Source organism: Gymnogyps californianus, chromosome 15, assembly GCF_018139145.2.
Source record: "Gymnogyps californianus isolate 813 chromosome 15, ASM1813914v2, whole genome shotgun sequence".
Lineage (NCBI taxonomy): Eukaryota > Metazoa > Chordata > Aves > Accipitriformes > Cathartidae > Gymnogyps > Gymnogyps californianus.
The window spans coordinates 18,213,132-18,233,848 of record NC_059485.1 but is presented as its reverse complement, the minus strand read 5'-3'; the positions used below and the strand labels follow the sequence as shown (position 1 = coordinate 18,233,848).

At 46.2% G+C, this 20,717-nt stretch overlaps 1 protein-coding gene across 1 annotated transcript in view; it reads right to left on the bottom strand.

The window, feature by feature from the left end:
* Nucleotides 1–3,239: 3,239 nt before the first annotated feature.
* SEC14L5 (SEC14 like lipid binding 5) overlaps nucleotides 3,240–20,717 on the bottom strand; it is a 35,907-nt gene continuing 18,429 nt past the window's right edge. The window contains exons 5-16 of the mRNA XM_050905899.1: nucleotides 18,716–18,844; nucleotides 17,813–18,032; nucleotides 15,916–16,028; nucleotides 10,889–11,078; nucleotides 10,455–10,543; nucleotides 9,852–9,922; nucleotides 9,035–9,206; nucleotides 8,219–8,353; nucleotides 7,676–7,813; nucleotides 6,041–6,286; nucleotides 5,450–5,628; nucleotides 3,240–4,305 (exon numbers count right to left, since the gene is read on the bottom strand). Of these exons, the coding sequence (XP_050761856.1) occupies nucleotides 4,200–4,305; nucleotides 5,450–5,628; nucleotides 6,041–6,286; nucleotides 7,676–7,813; nucleotides 8,219–8,353; nucleotides 9,035–9,206; nucleotides 9,852–9,922; nucleotides 10,455–10,543; nucleotides 10,889–11,078; nucleotides 15,916–16,028; nucleotides 17,813–18,032; nucleotides 18,716–18,844 (1,788 nt within the window). The 3' untranslated portion in view covers nucleotides 3,240–4,199. The remainder of the gene's footprint in view (nucleotides 4,306–5,449; nucleotides 5,629–6,040; nucleotides 6,287–7,675; nucleotides 7,814–8,218; nucleotides 8,354–9,034; nucleotides 9,207–9,851; nucleotides 9,923–10,454; nucleotides 10,544–10,888; nucleotides 11,079–15,915; nucleotides 16,029–17,812; nucleotides 18,033–18,715; nucleotides 18,845–20,717) is intronic.

The following is a 20,717-nucleotide window of genomic DNA, read 5'->3' as shown; positions in this document are numbered from 1 at the left end:
TCCAAATCTTTTGATGAATAAACCAAATAGGGATTATAAATTCTTATTAGAAGTTTTTTTTTTCCTGTTACTGAAACGGAATTGATACAACCAAACCAGCCAGCCATAAGACTGAAGCGAACAAGGCTGTGTCTCCAACTCTGCAGCAAACACATCTGCGCAGCCAAAGCGACTGCACTCACTCGGAATTTCCTCACGGAATGACAGTCAGGATTGCTCTTCCCCTAACAGCAAGCGCAGGAAGCCGAGGAACACCCGGGACGTGCTCTCAGTGCCTCCCTGCGAGCACACGTTAAGAGTGCCGGCGTACAGCTTCGCCCTTGGCCCGCGGAAGCGGGCGAGCAGCACTGCTGCTTTTGCGCCTTCCTGGGCTAGAGCCTCCCTCGGTCCCCGCGCAGGGCTACGCTGTTCCGTCCACAGCAGTTTAAAAAAAGCCCTCTTCAAAGCTGAAAGACAGCAACGTGTTTAGCCAAAATGACTCGGTTACTGCGTTCCAGCTTTGCCCCGAGTCTAGCCTGTCATCCGTCTTCAGTGCACGCTCACTGGTGACGTGCTCTGTGTTTGCCTTTCCCAGTCCTACTGGGACAGAAGCCAGTAAATGGCGGGATGGGGCAAACCCGTAGAAATCGCTGAGAATCAAGGCTTCACATATGGCCACATTTAATTGTAAACAATGGCACGACACGTTGCACCTACAGCGTTAGCGTCCTTTCTCTTGAGATCTTGTATCACACGTTAAACATGGCAACAGCTCTTTGAGGTAGGTATTGTGTTTTGCATATGGAATAGTTGAAACGGGGGGAAAGCCCCAATTTACTGAGGAGCTATTTTTTAAGTCCCCAGCTAGTTACCTGAACACAGCCCGAGCTCACTGACGAGCCGCTGCCGGGGTCCTGCTGGGGAGCAGGGAGGGCCTCGCTGCATCACTAGCTCAGCACCCAAAACTAGAGTCCGTTTTACAAGGTTCTGGCTTACGAGATTTTTTGACAGATGAGTGGCTCCCAGGGAGCCAGAGTGCCGAACTCCTCCCAGGCTCGACTCACAAGAGGTTGCTGTGAAGAAAACGGCGTGTTTTATTTTCTAAAGCACGCTGATGTCGTTTTAGGGGGGAAAAAGGTGTTTTAGAAGAATTCTGCTTCTCTTGTATCTGCAGTTCACAAAGTCAGGTTTAAAAAGCACAGCACAGCATCAGCCACCACATCCAGGCTGTTGCCCCCTTTCTCCCGTTACGTTAACATTCAGGGGAAAAAAAAGGAGGGGGGAAAAAAATCTATATTGGATTATTTAAGTTGGTACCTAAATAAATTGGTGGGTGGAATAACCCAGGCAGCTTTGCTTAAAGTTGACAAGGGAGACGTCACAAGCTTGCTCCCCAAACAGACGCGTGCAGCAATCTGTGGCGGGGCAGGAGAGCGGTGCTACCGAGGAACAAAACCGGCGGCTGCGATGTCCCCGCAGCCAGCGGGAGGGAGCGCTCCCTCGGCCCAGCCCTGCATCTCTTCCTGGCTCAGCCAGAGACCTGCCGGGGGTGCCAAGCTCCAGGGGCCTCACTGACGAGTGCAACACCCAGAACTTGTACTGGTGGGAGGAGAACAGCACATGTCCCATTTTAAAATAATAAAAAAATAAAATTAAAAATAAAACCCAGTGCAATGGAAGAGATTCTTAACCAAAGCAAACCAAGGGAAACACAGGAAACAGGAATGTTACCACCGTGGGACGTGAGCAACCGCGTAAGAATCAAGCCAACAAGAAGCTGAAATCCTGAAACAGCACGGGGAGGGCCAGGCTGGGTTTGCTCCTGATGCTTTAGGAGTCAGTTTGAAACTCTATTTCTAGCATTGGAATTGATTACGGGTAAAGGATTTTACACGAGGGATGCACACATGCACTTTTAATTCCGGAACTCTTGGTTTTCCAGAGCAAAGGTAGTACTTTTCCCTCTCCGTCGGACTCCAATTATGCTGAAATGCCAGAGACAGAAGTTTCATTCATCTGGGAGAAATGGTAAAGTCCACAGAACAACGGGGGAATTCCCTGAGATCAGAACTTCCCCGGGGCCTGTGTAAGTAGGTTACCTGTTCTGCTCTCACAGGGAGAGATGCAAGGTGGGGGAGTAATTTCCTTGGCTCCAATCCTTAAAAAAAAAAACAAACCCAAGCAACTTAAACACATCAAGTTCTTCGTCTCCCATTGTTCCAAATATCGGGGCTCTTTCCTCCTTTGTCAATGCCTGGTGCTTCCTAACCAGTACTTAAAAAAGCAGGGTTAAAGGAACTACTTCACATGTATGTTGTTCTTAGCTGCGCAGATTCCAACCTCAATAAAAACTTGGTGAGAGGGAAAGAAACCCCAAGTCTTTACTGAGAAACGTGGCCACGGATCCGTGGCTTGCTGTGCTGGAGGGGGAAACCACGCTTCCACCACCACCCGTGCTTCCCCCCGCCCCAAGCCCAGAACTGGCTGTGCTGCTCCCCAGCCGGGGAACTGGGACCTCCCTCATTTTAGACCACATTCGCCGTACGATGGGACATGAGCCACTCGGCCGGGAGAACCCGAACCACCGCAGGGGCGGTACCCTCACGACCCCTCCGTAGGCAGTAGATGGGTGCAGAGGTAACCTCCAGCCGGTGGGGGACGAGGTCTTCACACAGCACAGCTGGATCCGAAAGCGGACATCTGTCCGCAAGTCCTGCACATCTGCCAGCTGCAAATACCGCCTCAGGGCAACGGAGTATTTGACTCCTGTTCTCCTTTTGTTGCCACCTAGACAGGCACACGAATAACTTTGCTACCCGACCTGAGAAATGGATCACTAGCACCTTTGCTACGCATCTACTCTCTGGAATAAATCGGTGGAGATTATGGACAAACAGGATCTTTTTGGTGTGTCATGAAGGTGCCCTATCTTCTTCTAAGTCCTGAACTCAATCCGTGCTTCTTAATCCTAAGAAACATCCCTCTCGAGTCCAAAAAGCATTGGGCTCTCACCTTACCTTGCAGAAAAAGATGACACACAGCCCTTACCCCAAATGCTACGTACGATGCAGCCCTTTACGCAAGAACGTCCAGCCATCACAAAGATTAGAACCGAAGTAGAAAGATTTCTTGGGATTGAAGACAATCAGTTATCCCCTTCTAAAACAAAGTTCGTCCCATTAAAAAAGGTGACTGGATTTAATAAATAGTCATTTCTGAAATTATAAATAAGTTAAAAATTAAGTTAAAATAAGCTAGTATTTGAATAAATACGTTTCAGTAAGTGCTTAAATACATACATGCTTTTTTTTTTTAAAAAGTTTTCTCTTCAAGTTAGCTCATGTTTTAAAGAAGCAAGTTCTGCAATACTGCCATAAAATTTTGTGCCTTCAAGGAAATAAAATATTGCTTTTCTTAGCCCTTTATAATTTGATTCAGTTCCCATCCACTCTGATGAGATGGGTCAGATCTACTCATTATTGCTTGTAAACCTGAGGAAAAAGGAACAATAGTCTATCTTTAAGAAAAACGCTGCTTACTGGAGGCGGGTTCTCCGCCTGTACTTTCTAGAAAACCATTTTGACTTTTGTGTCTCAGTGGGTTAAAAAAAAAAAAAATCCAACACATTTCCTAATAGCATCCCGTCAGATCGGAAGAGGTTTTAGGTTTGACCTGGAACTGATTTCTGAAACATCCTACCTGTATAAAGGTATTTACAGTTTGCTTCAAGTCCCTGCACCTGAAATGCCCGCTTCACATTCTGATGTGTAATTGGTACCCTGGGCACCCGGAAAACTAGATTAGTTTTGCTACACGTGAATAATCTAGTCCTACAGATCAAACAGATAAGGCAACATCAGTCTCCTCTACCACGCGTAGGAAAAGGACTGATTGGAAAGAGCCCTTTCAAGTTGAGCGATAACACGGATTCATGCAAACCGACATTCATCCAAAAACCACAACTGGTGAAAAAGACTACTGAGCAGTAGGCATCCGATATAAAATTTCTACATCTGCCGTTTGAATTTTAAGTTTTTATGTTTAAAGTAGCTCCCAGAAGCCTCGCTGTGTCCAAACGGCTGCTACCTGTGGTCACAGGAAGGACTGCCTCAAGGCTCAGCCCCTGGAGGCTCTTTGGTTTGGTGCAGAGCAGCTCGGGGGCGGTGGGGGGCAGAAAGCCCCGAGCGATTTTTTTCCTTGCCGCTGTAGCCTTGGCCCTGCTATCTAGAAAGATGGGAGCTGCTCTGGGACTGGCTGGAAGATGTCGTGGCTCCACTCAGCTGGGAAAAGCCGCTGTTGCAAGATTCCAGGCTCGACATGGATCCCCTGGGATGGGACAAAACCAGATGTATCTGTTAGGAAGGCAGCTATTAATGGATAACTCTATACGTCTGACAGATCAACTTACGCTTGCAAAAATGTGTTATTTTTTTGTCCCATCATTTTCAACTTGGTCTCTAAGAATCTTTGTGTCATGATGAAAAATTAATTTGTCAGAGACATCTTTTTTTCCTAGCCACAGATATTATACCTTGTCTCTTGCAGTGATTCTGGGAGCGGGACACGGCTGGAGCCTCTGTGGGGCTGCATTCACCGCCCCTGAGCGGAAAGGAAAACTCAAGAGCACCCCAAGCGCAGCACAGCTCAGTGAACGCAGCTGCCGCTGCTAACCCGAGAACTGCAGCCTACTGAGCACCCAAGTCCCAACTTCAGCACGTCCAGCCACGGTCTTCAGCTCCTTCTGCCAAAAGCAGACTGGGTTCACCGTAGCTGTGACTGCCCTACTGTTCCTGACACGTTTTACGCAGGTAGAGCAACAAGGAACAGGTTTGAACGACTGGAGCGAGGAATTTGCTGCTGCTCTGACTCCACAGGATCTGGCCAGGTCACGTTCTCAAGGTCGCCACCTGCAAGTCTGTTCTACCTAACACTTCCTCCAGCTCCTAGTGAAAGGTCAAGTACTTGCAAAGAATTCAAATTACTGGGTGACTTGAAAAGTACTTTTAGCATTAAAGGAGGCTAGGCAAATCCTGCCAAGGTTGATATATTCACCTCCAAGCCACGACTGACATCCCTCTCAAGTGCCAAATGAAATATGTATGAAACAGCCCAGCTGAGCCCAGCTTAACTTGTTAAGTTACTCCAAAAGTAACTTCTCAAAATGTTCCCAACTAAGATCAAAACACTCCTCAGTCAACAACCTCCCCCCTCTTCAGGTAGCTGTAAGCAAGAACTGAAGCGCAAATTCCACTGCTGGACATGCAGCCAAGGGGTCCCCTATTACCTACAGCACTAAAGGAGATTCTTTGCGGAAAATGCCACCAAATTTGTGTCCATCTAACTTATCAGCAACGAAATGCACACCCTGTGGAGGTCATTGGCATCTGCACGTTTAACTCACGCTCGGTCCTCTCGTTTGGCTTCTCTATTGCAAGTCGTACAGTAAATCCCCCCCCAGTAAATCTCCTACCTGAAGTCCTTGGATGCAAGCACCTCGTAGTAGTATATAAGCTTGCATTTGTGACTGGAAACTTGCAGAGAGGCGAGAACATCATCCACCCGAGGGAGGCTAGTGCCAGAACAGGGTAGGGGGCCATGCATTTTCCACTGGAGAATGTAAAAGCCAGGCCAGCGAGTCACATGAGATCCCTGGGAGAGAGAGAGAGTGCCATCAAGTGACTACCAGGCGTCTTAAGAAACAGATGAATGACTTGGCAAAGTCAAAAGAAACTACTGAGCTGACTACTTTGGGCAGCATACACCATTCACTTATGTTACAGGCCTGAGCCACGCTCCTGTAATGCTAGTAAAAAAAAAATAATGGTTATTTTCAATTAGCTTTTTATCACGGATTATTGAATCTCTTTCCAATGGCTCAGCTTAAATTAGGACTGCAATAGCAGCCACTTTCACAGGGAATCCAGAGAATAACGACCGCAACGACTATTTCCAAGCAATACATGATTTCCCATGCCATCAATTCCTTCCCCTCCCCACCACCAGACCATTCTGGAGTTTGCTAGGACTGTAAGAACCATGCCAGGACCCAAACACATCTGACCTGGATGCTCTCTCCTTCCCGGCAAACCAGTGGAGATTCCATACGGCTGTAATCCACCCCAAGGATCCACGTCTTATCAATTAGCTGCATATTGTCCCCAGCAGCAGAGGTACTTGGTAACGTGGCTTCTTTATGACTTGTTTCAGGAGCTCGTTTGGAGTGAAAGAGGCTGAACACCACATCTCCCTTCAGGATGTCAAAGTCCCAGGTGATGACGGATTCCCCTTCCAGAATCTCCACAACTATCTAAGAAGGGAACAGAACAAGCACGTGGTAAAGAGTCACGTCTTCAGGTGGCAGCCAGCGTATTCCTCCCCGCTCTGCAAACATGCTTGTCTCTGCAATCCTTCGGTTAAGCTATTGGTCTTGATTCCGAAGGAGGATATAGACTGATTCCTGGCCTGGTTTCAGCTGGGACAGAGTTAATTTTCTTCCTGGTAGCTGGTATAGTGTTATGTTTTGGATTTAGTATGAGAATAATGTTGATAACACACTGATGTTTTCAGTTGTAGCTAAGTAGTGTTTATACCAAGTCAAGGATTTTTCAGCTTCTCATGCCCAGCCAGCAAGAAGGCTGGAGGGGCACAAGAAGCTGGGAGGGGACACAGCCAGGACAGCTGACCCCAACTGGCCAAAGGGATATTCCAGACCATATGACGTCATGCCCAGTATATAAACTGGGGGGAGTTGGCCAGGAGGAGCAGATCGCTGCTCGGGAACTGACTGGGCATCGGTCAGCAAGCGGTGAGCAATTGCATCGTGCATCACTTGTTTTGTATAGTCTAATTCTTTTAGTAGTATTATTGTCATATAATTATTTTTCCTTCCTTTCTGTCCTATTAAACTGTCTTTACCTCAACCCACGAGGTTTTTGGTTTTGGTTTTTTTTTATTATTCTCTCCCCATCCCACTGGGTGGGGGGAGCGAGCGAGCGGCTGCCTGGTGCTGAGCTGCCGGCTGGGGTTAAACCACGACAATTCCCATTGCCAGTCTTCTACCACAGTACATCTGCCCCATCTCTCCCCTGTATCAGGGTTGCTTGTAAATCATTTACTAGTTCTAAGAAAACCTCAGTGGAACTGAAGCAGAGCATTCAGGACACCGCAAAGAGCACCTTCCAAGTGACTATGCACTCCAAAAGGCACCGCTGCTTTTTAAGGAATCTAAGCAGGCCAAATCAGTTACTCATCGTCAGTGAAGCTAGTGGACTGTTTTGACACTCAAGTGCTCCTTTTTTGGACATTCTGTTTTCTGGTGACCCCCATCGGGATGTTCCCAGCACATACCTTCTTATATCACCACCATTACTGTCCTAGCTATGCCACTGAGCATGGAAGCTGTACTATCAGAAGGGAAACTTTATTTCCCCAAGGAGGAGGAGGAAGGGACTGTATCTCACAGCAGGTCAGGCCATAGTAGAGATAAGAGAGACTGCTTCTCAAATTGCTGTCCTTAACTTCCACACTTCTAGCTGTTAGCTAGCATGAGCCTTCCCAAGAAAGGCACGCTGCTGCTGAACCATCTCGTGCTCACACTTTGGGAGCCCTTCCTTGTTCTAGTCAGCCTTAACAAAAGGAACCCGTCACCGATACCGGTCCGGCACCTCCTTCAGCCGTACGAAGTTCTGGTTTGTACCTCATGTGGAGCTCCTTTGAGAACACTCGCAGAATGATAGATCGTTTCTGTCCATAACCGGATGTGATCCGAGTTCTCTGGCTCTTCTTCTGTTTGATAAAGTGACTTGGGAACAAGCCCACCTTCTGGGACAGTACACTGGAAGAGTCAGACAAATAAATATGAGGGTTCATACTAATCTAGTGGTAACGGATCAAGTCATCTGTACCATGAACGCTTGCCGGCTGTCAGGCAGAGGACGACACTCTCAGCTGGTATAAGATTTCACAGTGGGACTAAGTTTACTTGAACTGTAACGGTTTATCTAAGCTCCATTTAGAGAGCGGACCTCTAACCCCCTTCTCCAGGGCAGCATCACCACTTCAGGGTGAAGTCTCCTGCGCACAAATTAACTGCAGCGCGCTCAGAGTAGGGGTATCCCAGCCAGAACAGAGGTTTAACCATCTTTCAGAAGGGAACGGAAGGCCAGGGTGTTGAGGAGGAGGGAATCGAGGGAGCTTGCACATTGCAGATTCCACCTGCACATCAGGAAGGAACACTCACCATGCAGTCTCCTCCCAGGAAGTCTGGGATCACGTCTTTGTCCACGTAGTCTACCAGCCCTCCTGGACCCTGGTAGTTACTCCCACTGTAAATGAGGAACTTCTGCCTTGTGTTCTCATTGATGAAGGGACTGACCTGAAATAAAAAGCGAACAGAAGACATTGCTGTCACCGAGTGAAGCTGGAGACAAAGTTTATACCATCTGACATGGATGCTTGAAGCTCTAGACGGGAAGGCCTCATCAGCAGGAACGCAGACCAGCAGTAGTGCAGAGCTCTGCCACTCTCAACCACTTCCCCAAAGAAAGGTGTAACAAACGGAAAGCACGCTGTATCGTCTCACAACATTTTCTACTTCATGTAAAATAAGTTTGCAGTCACTGCACCACATATAAACCTCACAAGAAATTTAACAAGCGTGTTCTTATGTTGCCAGAAGAGTCAGCAGGCACCAGGCAGAACCATATTTATTACTCTTCTCTTCAGTGTCCTCCAGCACGAGATTAAAAAAATACTTGTCTTTTCCCATCAACATGAAAACCCACCAAGTTTGGGCTACCACTGCTGCACCAGGATTTGCAGCTTAGGTCTGACGTCCGGTCCTGGTGGACGACAGCCACTAGAATCAACTGAGCTACAGGCATGCCGCAGCTTGCTCTGTAGCAATGCTGCAGCCTCTTCAGGAGCTCAGCCACAAGACACCTGGAAGCTTTTCCCTCCCTAACTCTTTAAATAAGCAGAACTTACACTGACTGGATGATTTAGGCATTTGTACATGCACAAGTGCTTATGATCCTGCAGTCCAGATTTCACCCACCAGAGTCCAGAGCACAGGAAAAACCCTGGGTGCTCGCACTATCAATAGTCTCCCCAGAGTTTCAGGGTAGTTGTCCTCTACAACCTCAATTATCCGAAGCAGGGCCTTAACTCCAGGCCGCCAGAGATGCCGCATATTTAGCCCTTCCAAGTCCACCAGACATGTCCAGGATCTAAAATAAACACGCAGAAAAAGACCTGTCAGAACTTCATTGCGCAGCGGCTGCTCGGTTTACGATCCACAAAATATTTCAGTAACACCATAGCCTGTACAGGATCTAGTGAAGCCAACGTAGGAGACCGGCAGTTCCAATAAAAAGTAGATCTCCGCTCAGGCAGCGGACAGCCTGAATGCAGTTGAGCTTTCAGATAAAACAGACACCCAGCCCCGAAGGCAAGAACATATGCTGTCAGTGTGGAAGAGAGCGAAGGTATGCAGGCCTACTGCTAAAAATAATTCAAAAATGCATTTTAAATGAATCTGGCAGACGGTTTCCTGTATTAAAAAAAAAAAGAGAGAGAATTTCATGGATCTGGATTAAAATCACCAAGATAGCAAGATTAAATTTATCTGAAGGGGGACAGAAAAAGATGTAAGGAAGGACCAGTACTTGCTCTCATGTGAAGCTGTAGAATTTATCTGCATTCAAGTCCACCATATATGGGTACGCCAAGCCCAGGAACAGCCCATAACAGAGACACACTGCTGTCTGCACTTTAACCCTAAAGGACATCATCTAAAACCTTCACAGGAGCATTCTTCTCACCACGTCAGTTCAAACTCTGTAAGGATACACAAGAAAACTAACTATACTAACGTGATGGGGCGGCCAAAGATGTTGGTATTTTCCTCACATCTCTTTTGTCCTTCCTCATTAATTGACAGAACCTGAAATCAAAGACAGTACAGACTAGGATTAGCCCGAGTATGACTGAGAAACCAGGATAGCCCAGAGATCTTATTTCAAAAAATACAGAACCCAAAAGTATACCAGTTTGAGAACTTGCAGTGTGCAAAACAGAGAATAAGAGTCTACATTAAAAAAAAAAAGGCTTCTCTACTGAGAAGTTGTGCTGATCATACAAGGTACAGATATTGAAAATCTAAGACGAAATATAAGAGTCCAATGTTATAGCAGAGCTGCATGAAAGGGCCATGGAAGGCTTACAGCTAAACCACAAGTTATCAGAAAACATCCTTCTGGCCTGTTCATACCGTTACAAAAGTTTCACTTCTGTCTCTGCAGGAAGAGAGAGAAGCTGTGCCGTGCCAAAGTCACTAAGCCAACTTTGAGTTGCCAGCCACAAAACACAGGAATTACTTGTGTCAGGCAGGTAGCTTCCAGCTGCACTATACCAAGGCTTCTAAACACCCCAAGGGAAAGAGAGTTCCTCAGGTGAGAAATGAAAGTACAACTTACATGTCGCAGCAGTGATTCCTCTCCCAGAGCTTTCACCAAACCTTTTGTGTCCATCTGGCCGAGACGAAGGATGTAGAGTGGTCGTCCATCTTCAAAACAAACATAAGGGTTTAAAGATGGAAGTACTCGAATCTCCCAGGCTATCACTCTAGTACTTTTTATAAAAGCCACCTTAAATATGTGAAAAGGATAAAAATCATATCCAAGGGCAACCTTGTCAAAGAGATGCTGCTCTGCACTAGCTCTAGTCTGCCTGATCTACGCAGAGAAAATAACAAAATTACAGCAAAACGGAGTGGCTCTTTACAGGCGTTGAACTGCTTTGTTAACTTTTTAAAGTGTCAGTACAAGTTTCTCCAAAAACTCCCAGGTTACTGATGAGGTCCTTTAATGCAAACTGTGCGGTAGTGTCCGTGTAAGGGGCGGCTTCTAACCTTTGTCTTGATAATGCCATCCTCCAGTGTAGTATTCATCTAAGAGGGCTGGGGGCCTCCATGACTGTAGGATGTAATCCACCTGGTACTGCTTTCGCCAAGACAGCGACTGACAGAGCATTTCTCGAGCTTTGTCAATGTTGAAGTCACGAGCCCGCAGAAATCTAAGGATATGTTCATCTTTGGGGATCTGAGAGAAGAGAAAGTCCGAGGATCAAGACTGGCACGTTACCTGTACCACTGTTCCATGAAGCCTGCAGAGAAGCCTGCAGAGCATGCACCACTTTTTAATGTCTTCAAACTAAGATAACAAACATTAAACCTACATTCCTTCTCCCTCCCTCCTTAACTAATCCAGCTGAATGCAGCAGATGGTGCTAGGAGCACAAAAGAAGTGACCAATTCACAGCCTGCGAGAAGCCTTTCACTGATCCAGTTGCCAGAAGCCCCAACACGCTCTGGGCTGGCTAAAGTTTCCCTCAGCTAGCTATCCACAAGGACAAACGAAATACTGTATGACACTAAGAGAGCTGCAAGCTTACCTCCCCACAGGGCAAATGAGCAAAGGATGGGAAGCATCCATAGGTAACACATTAACCAAGTAGAACACGCACTGTTTGGAGGGGGATCACGACTGTACAGTCTTCGAATGATCACCCACCAGCACCAATTCCAGCTCTTGTGCAGGCCCCTCTTCTGCTTTCCTGTTGAGCATGCTTCCCTGGTGATGTTTGAACAGGAAAGCTTCTGAGTTCTTCCACAGGCCTCCCTGCCCCATCACATCACACTAACTCTTGCCAAAACGAACAAATCAACCAGAACTACAATATACCCTCTTCTCTATCGCTCACCCCAACACTTTCTATCAGTAATTTTAGTATCACGGGCACAAAAGCTTTCCCAAACCAAGTCTGTAGAATAGCTTATTCCAACCTCCTTCCAAATCTCCCATGTTCCCTTTAGCTGAAAAATCAAAGAAAATTTGCCAGTAATACTAAGCAGCAGGAATTAACAATAAACCTGATAGATTCCATAGAAGTGCCGAATTTGACTAAAAGCCTGCCAGCTGCAAAACCAACTGGATTATAGCTGCACGTGCTGCTGATTTCTCTTCTCACCCCAACTCTCCCAAAAGCGTTTGACCTAATTCGCTACATCAAGCTTCCATTAAAAATTCAAGTTCTGTCGAGCAGGGATAGTCTCCTCCAGAGTATCTGTACTGCGCTTAGCACAACGCAAGCAATCTGAGCCCTGCTGAAATACAAAAAAAAGCGTGTGTTCAGGAGTCAAAGCTCTTTTGTTTGTTCACTGACATGCTCACGAAAACAGAAAGCAGGGAAGAAAGCAAAGCCGCCAGCAGCGTCAGGCTGGGAGCAATCTCAGTTTCACAAGCTGGTATGAAGCTGCAAGAGATAGTAAGAATTGATTCCACCTAAAGAAAGGGGTAAGGTTCAGGCAGCCTAAAGCCAAGCCTGGAAGCACCTGAAGAGGAGATGGGAGATTAACGCTGTTCAGCATATTCTAACACTGCGAACACCGCATTTGTACGTCACAGAAAGGAAAAGGGCAGCCTTCCCAAATAGGATCTCAGATGTATTTAGAAGAACGCCACCAAAGTCTTCTGCATCGCAGCAAGACTAAAGACATCAGAATTTTCATCAGGTGATCTACGCTTGCATTTCTGCTGCTCAGAGGAAGCCGTTATTCACAAGACAACAGGCAAAACCCACAAACTTCTACAACAGCCCCTGGATCTCTCCTGTAATCCGGCTGTCAGAAGGTTTTGTTACTTTTCATGTTTCAAACCTGTACTGTACGTAGCTTCAGCTAAGAGGCAAATTCAGCGCTTCTGTTTGGACCGAAGGCAGGAAGCTCTGAGGGGACTTATTCCATAGTGGAATTAGTCTCTCATCTTTGTCCAACCAAAGCAGTAACTCCCATATGCAAGAAAATGAAGTTTTAATTTCAGCCTGGTTTTCTATTTACTAGTGAAACTACGTGTACTCTTCTACATGCTGCAAAGCCATTGATCACTACCTTTAAGTACCTGCAATTATAACACCATTTGAAGTTTGTTTCTTCAACTACTTGGATTTTTAAAGCAATGATAAATCTGATTCTAAAGGGTAATGTCTGCTTTGGAAGGAACAGGGAATGGATAGTGAATTAGGATGAAAAGGACAAAAATAAGAAGGGACATTTTCCAAGAAACAGGAGATATACAAATATTTTTTGACAGAGGAATAAGGACATCCCTGCTCTGAATTAAAAGAACAGATTGTCACAGCAAGGTAACAGCCTCTCCAGAGAAAACTCAAGTCATGTAGGATAAGTTCCTGATTTTCTATTATTCTGACAGGCAATCAAGAGAAGCAAACAGGTGAGTAGTAAGGGGGTTTAGGATGAAGTTTCAATAGCCAGCACCACCCTTCCTACTTGTTCAAGACCGCGTAGGGAACAGAGCTCACAAAGCCTACACAAAGGGTACACGGCAGCTCCCAGCTGTCACTCAGAGCGCTCAGCAATCAGCTGTACCTTGCCAAGGTACCTAACACAGCAAGCGGCTGTCAGGAAGAACAAGGGCTTGCACCCACTCACAGAGCTCCAAGCACCCCAAGAAGCAGTTGTTTCACTTTCTGCTCACATGCTGTCACTTTTACCTTCTCCAGCTTCCATTCCCCAGCCTCTGACTAGGAGGGGGGGAAAAAAAACCCCAACCCACAGAACAACACAGGCAGCCATTAGGTTGTGCTGCTTCCACCTGAAACCAAGATCCTTGCAGATCACACGCATGGATAGTGTCTCACTGTCTTACTCTCATCTAAGGCTCGTTTTCAGCTGGATACCCAATAGCTGAGATATCTCCTACCACACAGAAGTCCACACCGTTTTACCGGACAGGTGACCGTAGACCTGAAAAGCCTCATGTCCTGTATTTCAGAGCATAACTATACCTGGGGATTGATCCCTGCCCTTTGTTTTGTGTGCGCTTGTTGTCAAGCACCTTTTATCTGACAGGAGGTTGAATAAGGGGAGACACAGATGACAACCAATATTTAGTAGAGCCCGTTTTGTTAGTTAAGCTGTTATTATTAGCAGGTAACTATTCACACAGTTCACTCCCGCACACTCACAATTACCTGGTTAGTTGGGAGGCCAGCCCCAGCTGGTTACTCAGAGGCAGAGGATCATGACAACATGACAGCAGCCTGCAGGTAGCTGTTCAGACAGTCCTTCGAGGGGTCCTTTGTTCTATTGGGTCTATATATATTCCTGCAGTCTCCACCTGCGTCTAGCAGCCACCGTGCTCTTGGACATGGTCCAAGCTCTACAACCTGTTGTTGATGCTACTGTGTACCAGTGGCCCTGGACAGATTTGGCAGATGCTTGGTGTTCTGAATTTATCAGCTCTTACAGATTCAACAGCGGTGTTAGTCTCTGGAGCTTATCAGCTGCTGGGAGACTTTCACATGCTACCTCAACACATACTGTTCTTCTCTTCAGCCTGCAGTTTTCTGGTAACTGTTTCTCCACCCACATTCATAGGTACCAACAAAACCCACGCGCACACTCACACAGAAGGGGACTTCTTCACGAGTTCAACAACAACAGAACTATAGCACTAAATCTTTATCACATTTTATTTCTACATGGGTGATACACATTAGTTTTTCCAAGAAAAAACAGGGCTCTATAAATCACGTTTAAACTCCTTATACTCAGATGAGACATGTTCTCTCTCAGCTCTAAGATACAGCAAGGCATGCAGAAAGTACTGGCAAAGCTCCTTGCAAACAGTAGCCTCTTTTGGAAAGGCCAGTTAAAAGAAAAAAAAAAATTTAAATCTTCCAAAGCCCATGAATGCAGAGTACCCCCTAACCCATTCTGTATGACTGACTGAGCAGTTACCTTCTAAGCCAGGAAGCTATTACTATTGAAACCCTATCTAGCTATACTCTGTTTTCAAGGGGGATCACATGCTCCAACCGTCTTTCTCCTGTTTTCCCCTCTTCCTAAGCACTCTTATCTACTCAGCCCACCCAATTACTGTCTGTTGCTATCCTTGGTCCTTCCTTCCTTCCGACCCAATCTCTCTCCATCAGGAAATCTTGCGTTAGATCCCTCCTGAGGCATTCAAACTGCCCTAGATCTTTTCTTTTCTCAGCCACGTACCACTTACCCTCTTGGCCTGATACAGAGACTCCCCTTCAACCAGGAGGAGCCCAAGTAGCTGCTGAACATTACAGCAGAGCAGAGATACACCTAGCCCACAGTACCCGTGCTGCTTTTCAGGCAAAAAATGTTTCTATCTATACTAGCTGGCCAACTCCAGCTGTACTTGCCCCAATCTAGTGCCCTCAGCTCCTCTATTTTCGAGGCTTACACAATGTACCTCACAGCATAAGGTGAGACTGTCTCTACTTCCTGAATCCTGTGTGGTTTTGAAATAGTACATTTTGATAAAGGAGATTAAAACAAGAATAGAATCAATTCTCCTCAGAAGAATTCAGCCCTTGGCTGTACAAGCTTACACAACCTGCCTGATGTAACGCACGCAGCGTAGCTGCTGCGTGTCAGCAGCTGAGAGCTCGGTGCTGCCTCTCTGCTGAGCAGAGACAGGGGACGCACCACCAGCGCAGCTAACCATTTCTCCCACTCCACTCCGCAGCTCTTGGGAAACACAACCTGTCCAGACAGGCCAGTCTGGGCAACCAAGCCCTGGGCAATGCCTGCTCTACATACACAGCAAAAGCTCTACGCTTGGGGACCGCCGAGCGGCCTTTTCAATACTGGCAGCACTGAACTGGGCAATGCAGGTGCAGTTTGTGATGCTGTTGGAGCCTGCTGCGAGGTCACACAGGCCGTTCTCCATGCCTGGCCTTTTACCTAACCTTGCCAACACAGTTGAGTCTCAACACACAAATTGCCCGTGACCCTGAGTTTTATTGGAGGCTTGAAGGCACACAAGCTATGAGAACAACTGCGTGCAGGCTTGCAAAGGGGTGCTCTCTGCCTCACCTACCCACCTTGCCTTTGTGCGTTTCTTGAAGCCACTGGCGAAGGCGGATCAAACAACTCTCTTGCATGGGAGTCAGCTGGCCCAGATATCGCTCAATGTAATCAGCATCTAATTTGTCAGCTGGAGGAAAAAGAAAAAAAAAAAAAAAAGAACAATTCAGAGGAGACTTGGCATAGCCAGAAAGGAGATGTGCAGTTATTTCTACACATCAGGTTACTTATGATTTACACTGGAAGAGCGCAGAAGCCCTCATTTTAGCTGCCTGAGGGAAGTGAGTGATATTCTCACGGTGATTAGGGCATGAGGACACAGACAGCACGTAAGGTATCAAAGCTAAATCACTCCGCCTGTCTCTTAGAACACTAATATTTCATTCAACCCTGAACTGCTCCAGCAGGAGCTTTAAAAGAAATATCATGAGCTCTGGCACTCATCTCATTAACCACTCCAAGACCTGGGCACTTAAATCCCCCGGTGTCCTAAAGATCTCACACACAATTCCAATGACAAGAGGCTAAAAAAACAGCTAGCTGAAAACTGAAATGTTATTCAGCTACGGACGCCAGAGAGAAAGGGAGAGTAACACTACCATTTCTGACAGCAAGGGAGATTTTTGGCATGAGGAGAAGTCCTGCGCATACCAGCAGCTCAAGGTCCCTCCAGATCAGAGACAAAGGACAAGGGGTTTGAGACTGCCAGCATTCAGAGAGGGAAGCAGATGTGCCATCCAAGGCTTGTATGTGCAGATGCCAGCAAGGAGAACGTGGTACCCAAAGGGGAGCAGCACAGGCCAGTAGCTGTGCTGGAGGCATGCAGGCACACGAGAAGAAGGGCTGGGAGGACCACCTCTGCGCTAGCTCTTCATCAGGCAGGATTTTTCTTTTCAGCAGATACCATTAATTACAGAATAAGGCCCGGACGCCCACAGGATACGCTGTTGCTGACTAATACAGAAATTATATTTGATAAGTTCTACGCCCTCACCGAACCCACAGAGCTAGCAAGCTGGGGGAGCAGTCCCAGGGAAGCTAATCACTTCCTAAACATGAATATAAGCAGAAAAATAAGAGCTACTCTCCTCTTCTGCTAGATGGGATCTGCCACTCTTAGATCAACTTTAATCTCAAAGCACATGAACATTTCTTATAGTCAGCTCCTTTGTGGATTTCGATCCTTTTTCCAGATGGATTCCAATACAGAGAAGCTACCAGAGAAGGCCTGGTGAGACCAGAACTATTGATAGTTCCGAATTCCAAGCTTTTTTCCTAGTTACACTCAGCAAAACAAGTGCTGTCTTTCCTTCTGAGGAATGACAACTCCTATTTCTAATACCACAGCTCTAAATTAGAAGGCCCCTCCTATTTCTTTTTGTCAGAGAAGAATTTTATTTAGTCTAGAAGATATCATCAGATCAACACACAGAAAGATAAAGTCTAATTCAGGCATTTTGTGTGAGAAATGCATTAGGCAACATTCTGCAAGTTTGTCTTGGCCTGATATAGGGGCAAAACCCATCCAAACCAATCCCCAAGAACATTAATTTTGAAACAGCCAAAATATTTCATTATAATTCAATTATAGCATACTCAAGATACCTTTAAGTTTCTCCAATTTAGCTATAAAATACCTTAAAGGTCAGATCAAAACCAAGGTTTTTTTTCTAAGCTCAAACAAAAACATACTGCCTGCACAGTTTTTCCTGGCTTTCCAGTTTTTTTGGGGAAAAAAAAAAAAGTTCCATTGTTTGTGTTTTTCTTGAAGAAAGAAAACAACTTTCCCTCCTCCCCATTCACAATCCAGAAGAAAAACCTCATGCCAAAAAAAAAATAAAAATAAACTCATTAGTCAGTGCTACTCAAGGCATTTAGATTGCCAGCAGCTGCTACTGCCTGGACATCGCATACCATCAGGGCTGACAGCTTCTGCTGGAGGGCAGGAGCTACCGGTTTGCTCTTTGGTAGTTCCAGGAGCCCCAGACTCAAGCGGTATGTCATCAGCATCGCGTCCGACAGCCGGGGCTCGCTTATCCTTCTGTCCGCACGCTGGGGGAGGTGTCCAGCGGGGGATGAATGTGATCCCTTGGGAGATCAACTCCTTCAGATAGTGTTCAATCACTTCCTTGCCCTGAAGGGGAAAACTCTCATTAGGAAAAAACAATGCCATCTCCCCAGAACCAGCAAGGTGCAGAAGAGTTTTCCTCAGGACAGATGACTAATGCTGTTAGAGTCAAACAGAAGGGAAATAGTTGTCTCCTTCCTTCCGCATGACCCTGTTGGAAAAATTTCAGTATGAAAGCACCATACAAATGGTGAATTACAACACTGGCCATGCAAATTCCAATGCTATGGATGCAGCTACCTTTATAACACTTTTATCCCATTCTCCTGCTCCCAAACCATCAATTAGCTGCCCTGTTCCTCTGCAGCCCAGGGGAAAAGGCCATGGAAAGGAAGCGCCTCTGCCCAAGCTACTGGAGAGACAGGGTGCTGATTTTTACCCAGAACTTTCTCTTCCTGCATGAGAACAGTGTCCTCAGTGTCTGAGGAGCCTGGCACCCACAGCATCCACTGCGATCCTCCTCTGGCACAGCCTGCTCCCTCCCCTGCACAGACACATTCCAGCGAGCAGATTGTTTTTTTGCTCATTGCACACTGGCTTTTTCTTCGTTTGCCCTACTGAGTGATTTCAGAGACATAAGCAAGGGTACAAAACTATACTGGGTCTATTTTACAGAAAAGAAAATAGAAGCACACTGAAAGCAGGCGTTTGATTTTGGTTTTTACGGCACAAAGGGAAGCCCATCTTACCCGCTTGATGTTTGAAGTGTACTGCTTCATGGCAATTTTTTCCACTGTGCTTTCAAAGCCAAAAAATGACTTGATGTCGAGCGATGCAGACTGTTCAAAGCAAGTCCACTCTTCGTTCTCAGGGTGAACCTAAGCCCAAAGATACACGTAGGGTTGGCTGGTAGCAGAGAGCTCACAATATGGCAGGGCCCTTGCCCCTGGCACCAAACTGGCTATTTAAGCTCCAGAGCTACAGAGTGAGGGGGCAGAAGAGGTTTCCTATGAGGCACGGACAGACCCATATTTAACAGTCAGATTAATTCTCCCAGAGTAATAGAAACACATAATGAAGCGGACACACGGACATTTGTGGTTAAGCCAGCATTCTTCACATGCACAAGGAAATCAAGATTAAAACCCATCTCTGCCCCAGCAGACCTGAACGGTAATATTCATAGCAAAAGTTGCACTAAAATAGTAGCGAGACTGCCCACTTGAAACCATCATGTCAAGATCTCCTTACGGAAAGGCAGGGATGGCCTCTCGGAACATGCAATTAAAAAAACCCTACATCTGCAAAGGAAGAAAAATGCAAAACAGGTTTTTTTTCCTAGTTTTGGATAGGAAACTCAGCCACTACTGTCAGTCTTCCCCCCAAAACACAGGAGACATGGCAGAGAGGGGAGTTTTCCCACTGTCAGTTCAATATACACCTTTCCTTTCTAGCCATTTCTCCTCAGTTACTCTATATACGGTAAAAACTTATATAATCTTTTCCTCTTTTAAACTTAACCCTTTTCTGAGAGGGCTCTGCCTCTTCTCTGTAGGTGCTGCCGTTCACAAACTGACATGAAAGAAAAAAATTCCAGCCCCCACACAAAGATACGAGCTCTATAAAGGACACAAATTCCCCCAGGGGAGATATTAAGTAACTGCGAGAGCAGGATCGTGTTTCTCCCAAGTTGCTTCAGAGAACACTGCAGAAAAGGAAAGATGAGAATAAACCTGTTTCCGGTGCACTCTGGCAGGGAAAAGGGAACTGGTAAAAATAGAGCCGGGAACCATCTTGAGGATGCAGACAGCTAGCTCCCGCCCTATTCCAGGAAGAGCGCTTCCCTCAAAGCCCAGCTGCTGACATTTCCTTCCGAAGGACACGAGCCGGAGGCACCACAGCCAAAATCAGCAAGTGCAACAATGTCTGGGCGATTCCAGAGTTGACCTGGGAGCGTTTCAGAACTGTCAGCCCCTTTCACAACGACGGAAGTTTGATTTACTGTAGTTTTTAGGAAGCCCCACGTAGCCATCAAGTGGTCTCTGGCTCAGGAAACCCCCTCACCATCCAAAATGTTAATAGCTTTTCAACTCTTTGTCTCGCTTGAAACAGAAGCTACTTACGGTTTGCTTACTCTCAAGAAGCTGAGCTGTTGTCCAGTTGCCAAAAGGGCAGGTAAGTAACAGGATCTGGACTTTTGTTTAGGGAACGAAAAGCAGTATCTGATTGCTTCCAGAAATAGATGAAGCTATTTAATAGTGACTGAGCCCTAATAGCATAATTACAATGAAATGGCACACTGTTGCTGAAGATGCAGCCACAAAGGGAGACACCCCAGGCCACGAATAAGGCTCAAGACCTTTCTCCAAATATTTTAGGGCATGAAGGTCACGACAAGGTGCTAAAACTTCCACTTATTTGTGGGCAAAATTAATTGCCAGACTTCCTTCTAGCCCTCATCATAATAAATATTAAGGGTTTCCTTCTAAATATCCAGATCTAAATATATGCCCAAGCTCCAGATGCTTTTATTAACTTGAATTTCAACCAAAAAGAAACTCGGGGAACACCGGCAGCTCTAGAGCACCATCCGTGTTTGCTACTCTCACCCTAGGGCCTAACGCTCCAACCAGAGAATCACAATCAACCTAAAAAAGGTTTCTCAAGCCCTATGAAAGCACTGGAAAAAACCTGCACCCTAAGACCCAACGGCCCTTCCAGTCCAAGAGCATCTAATCATAGTATGCTATG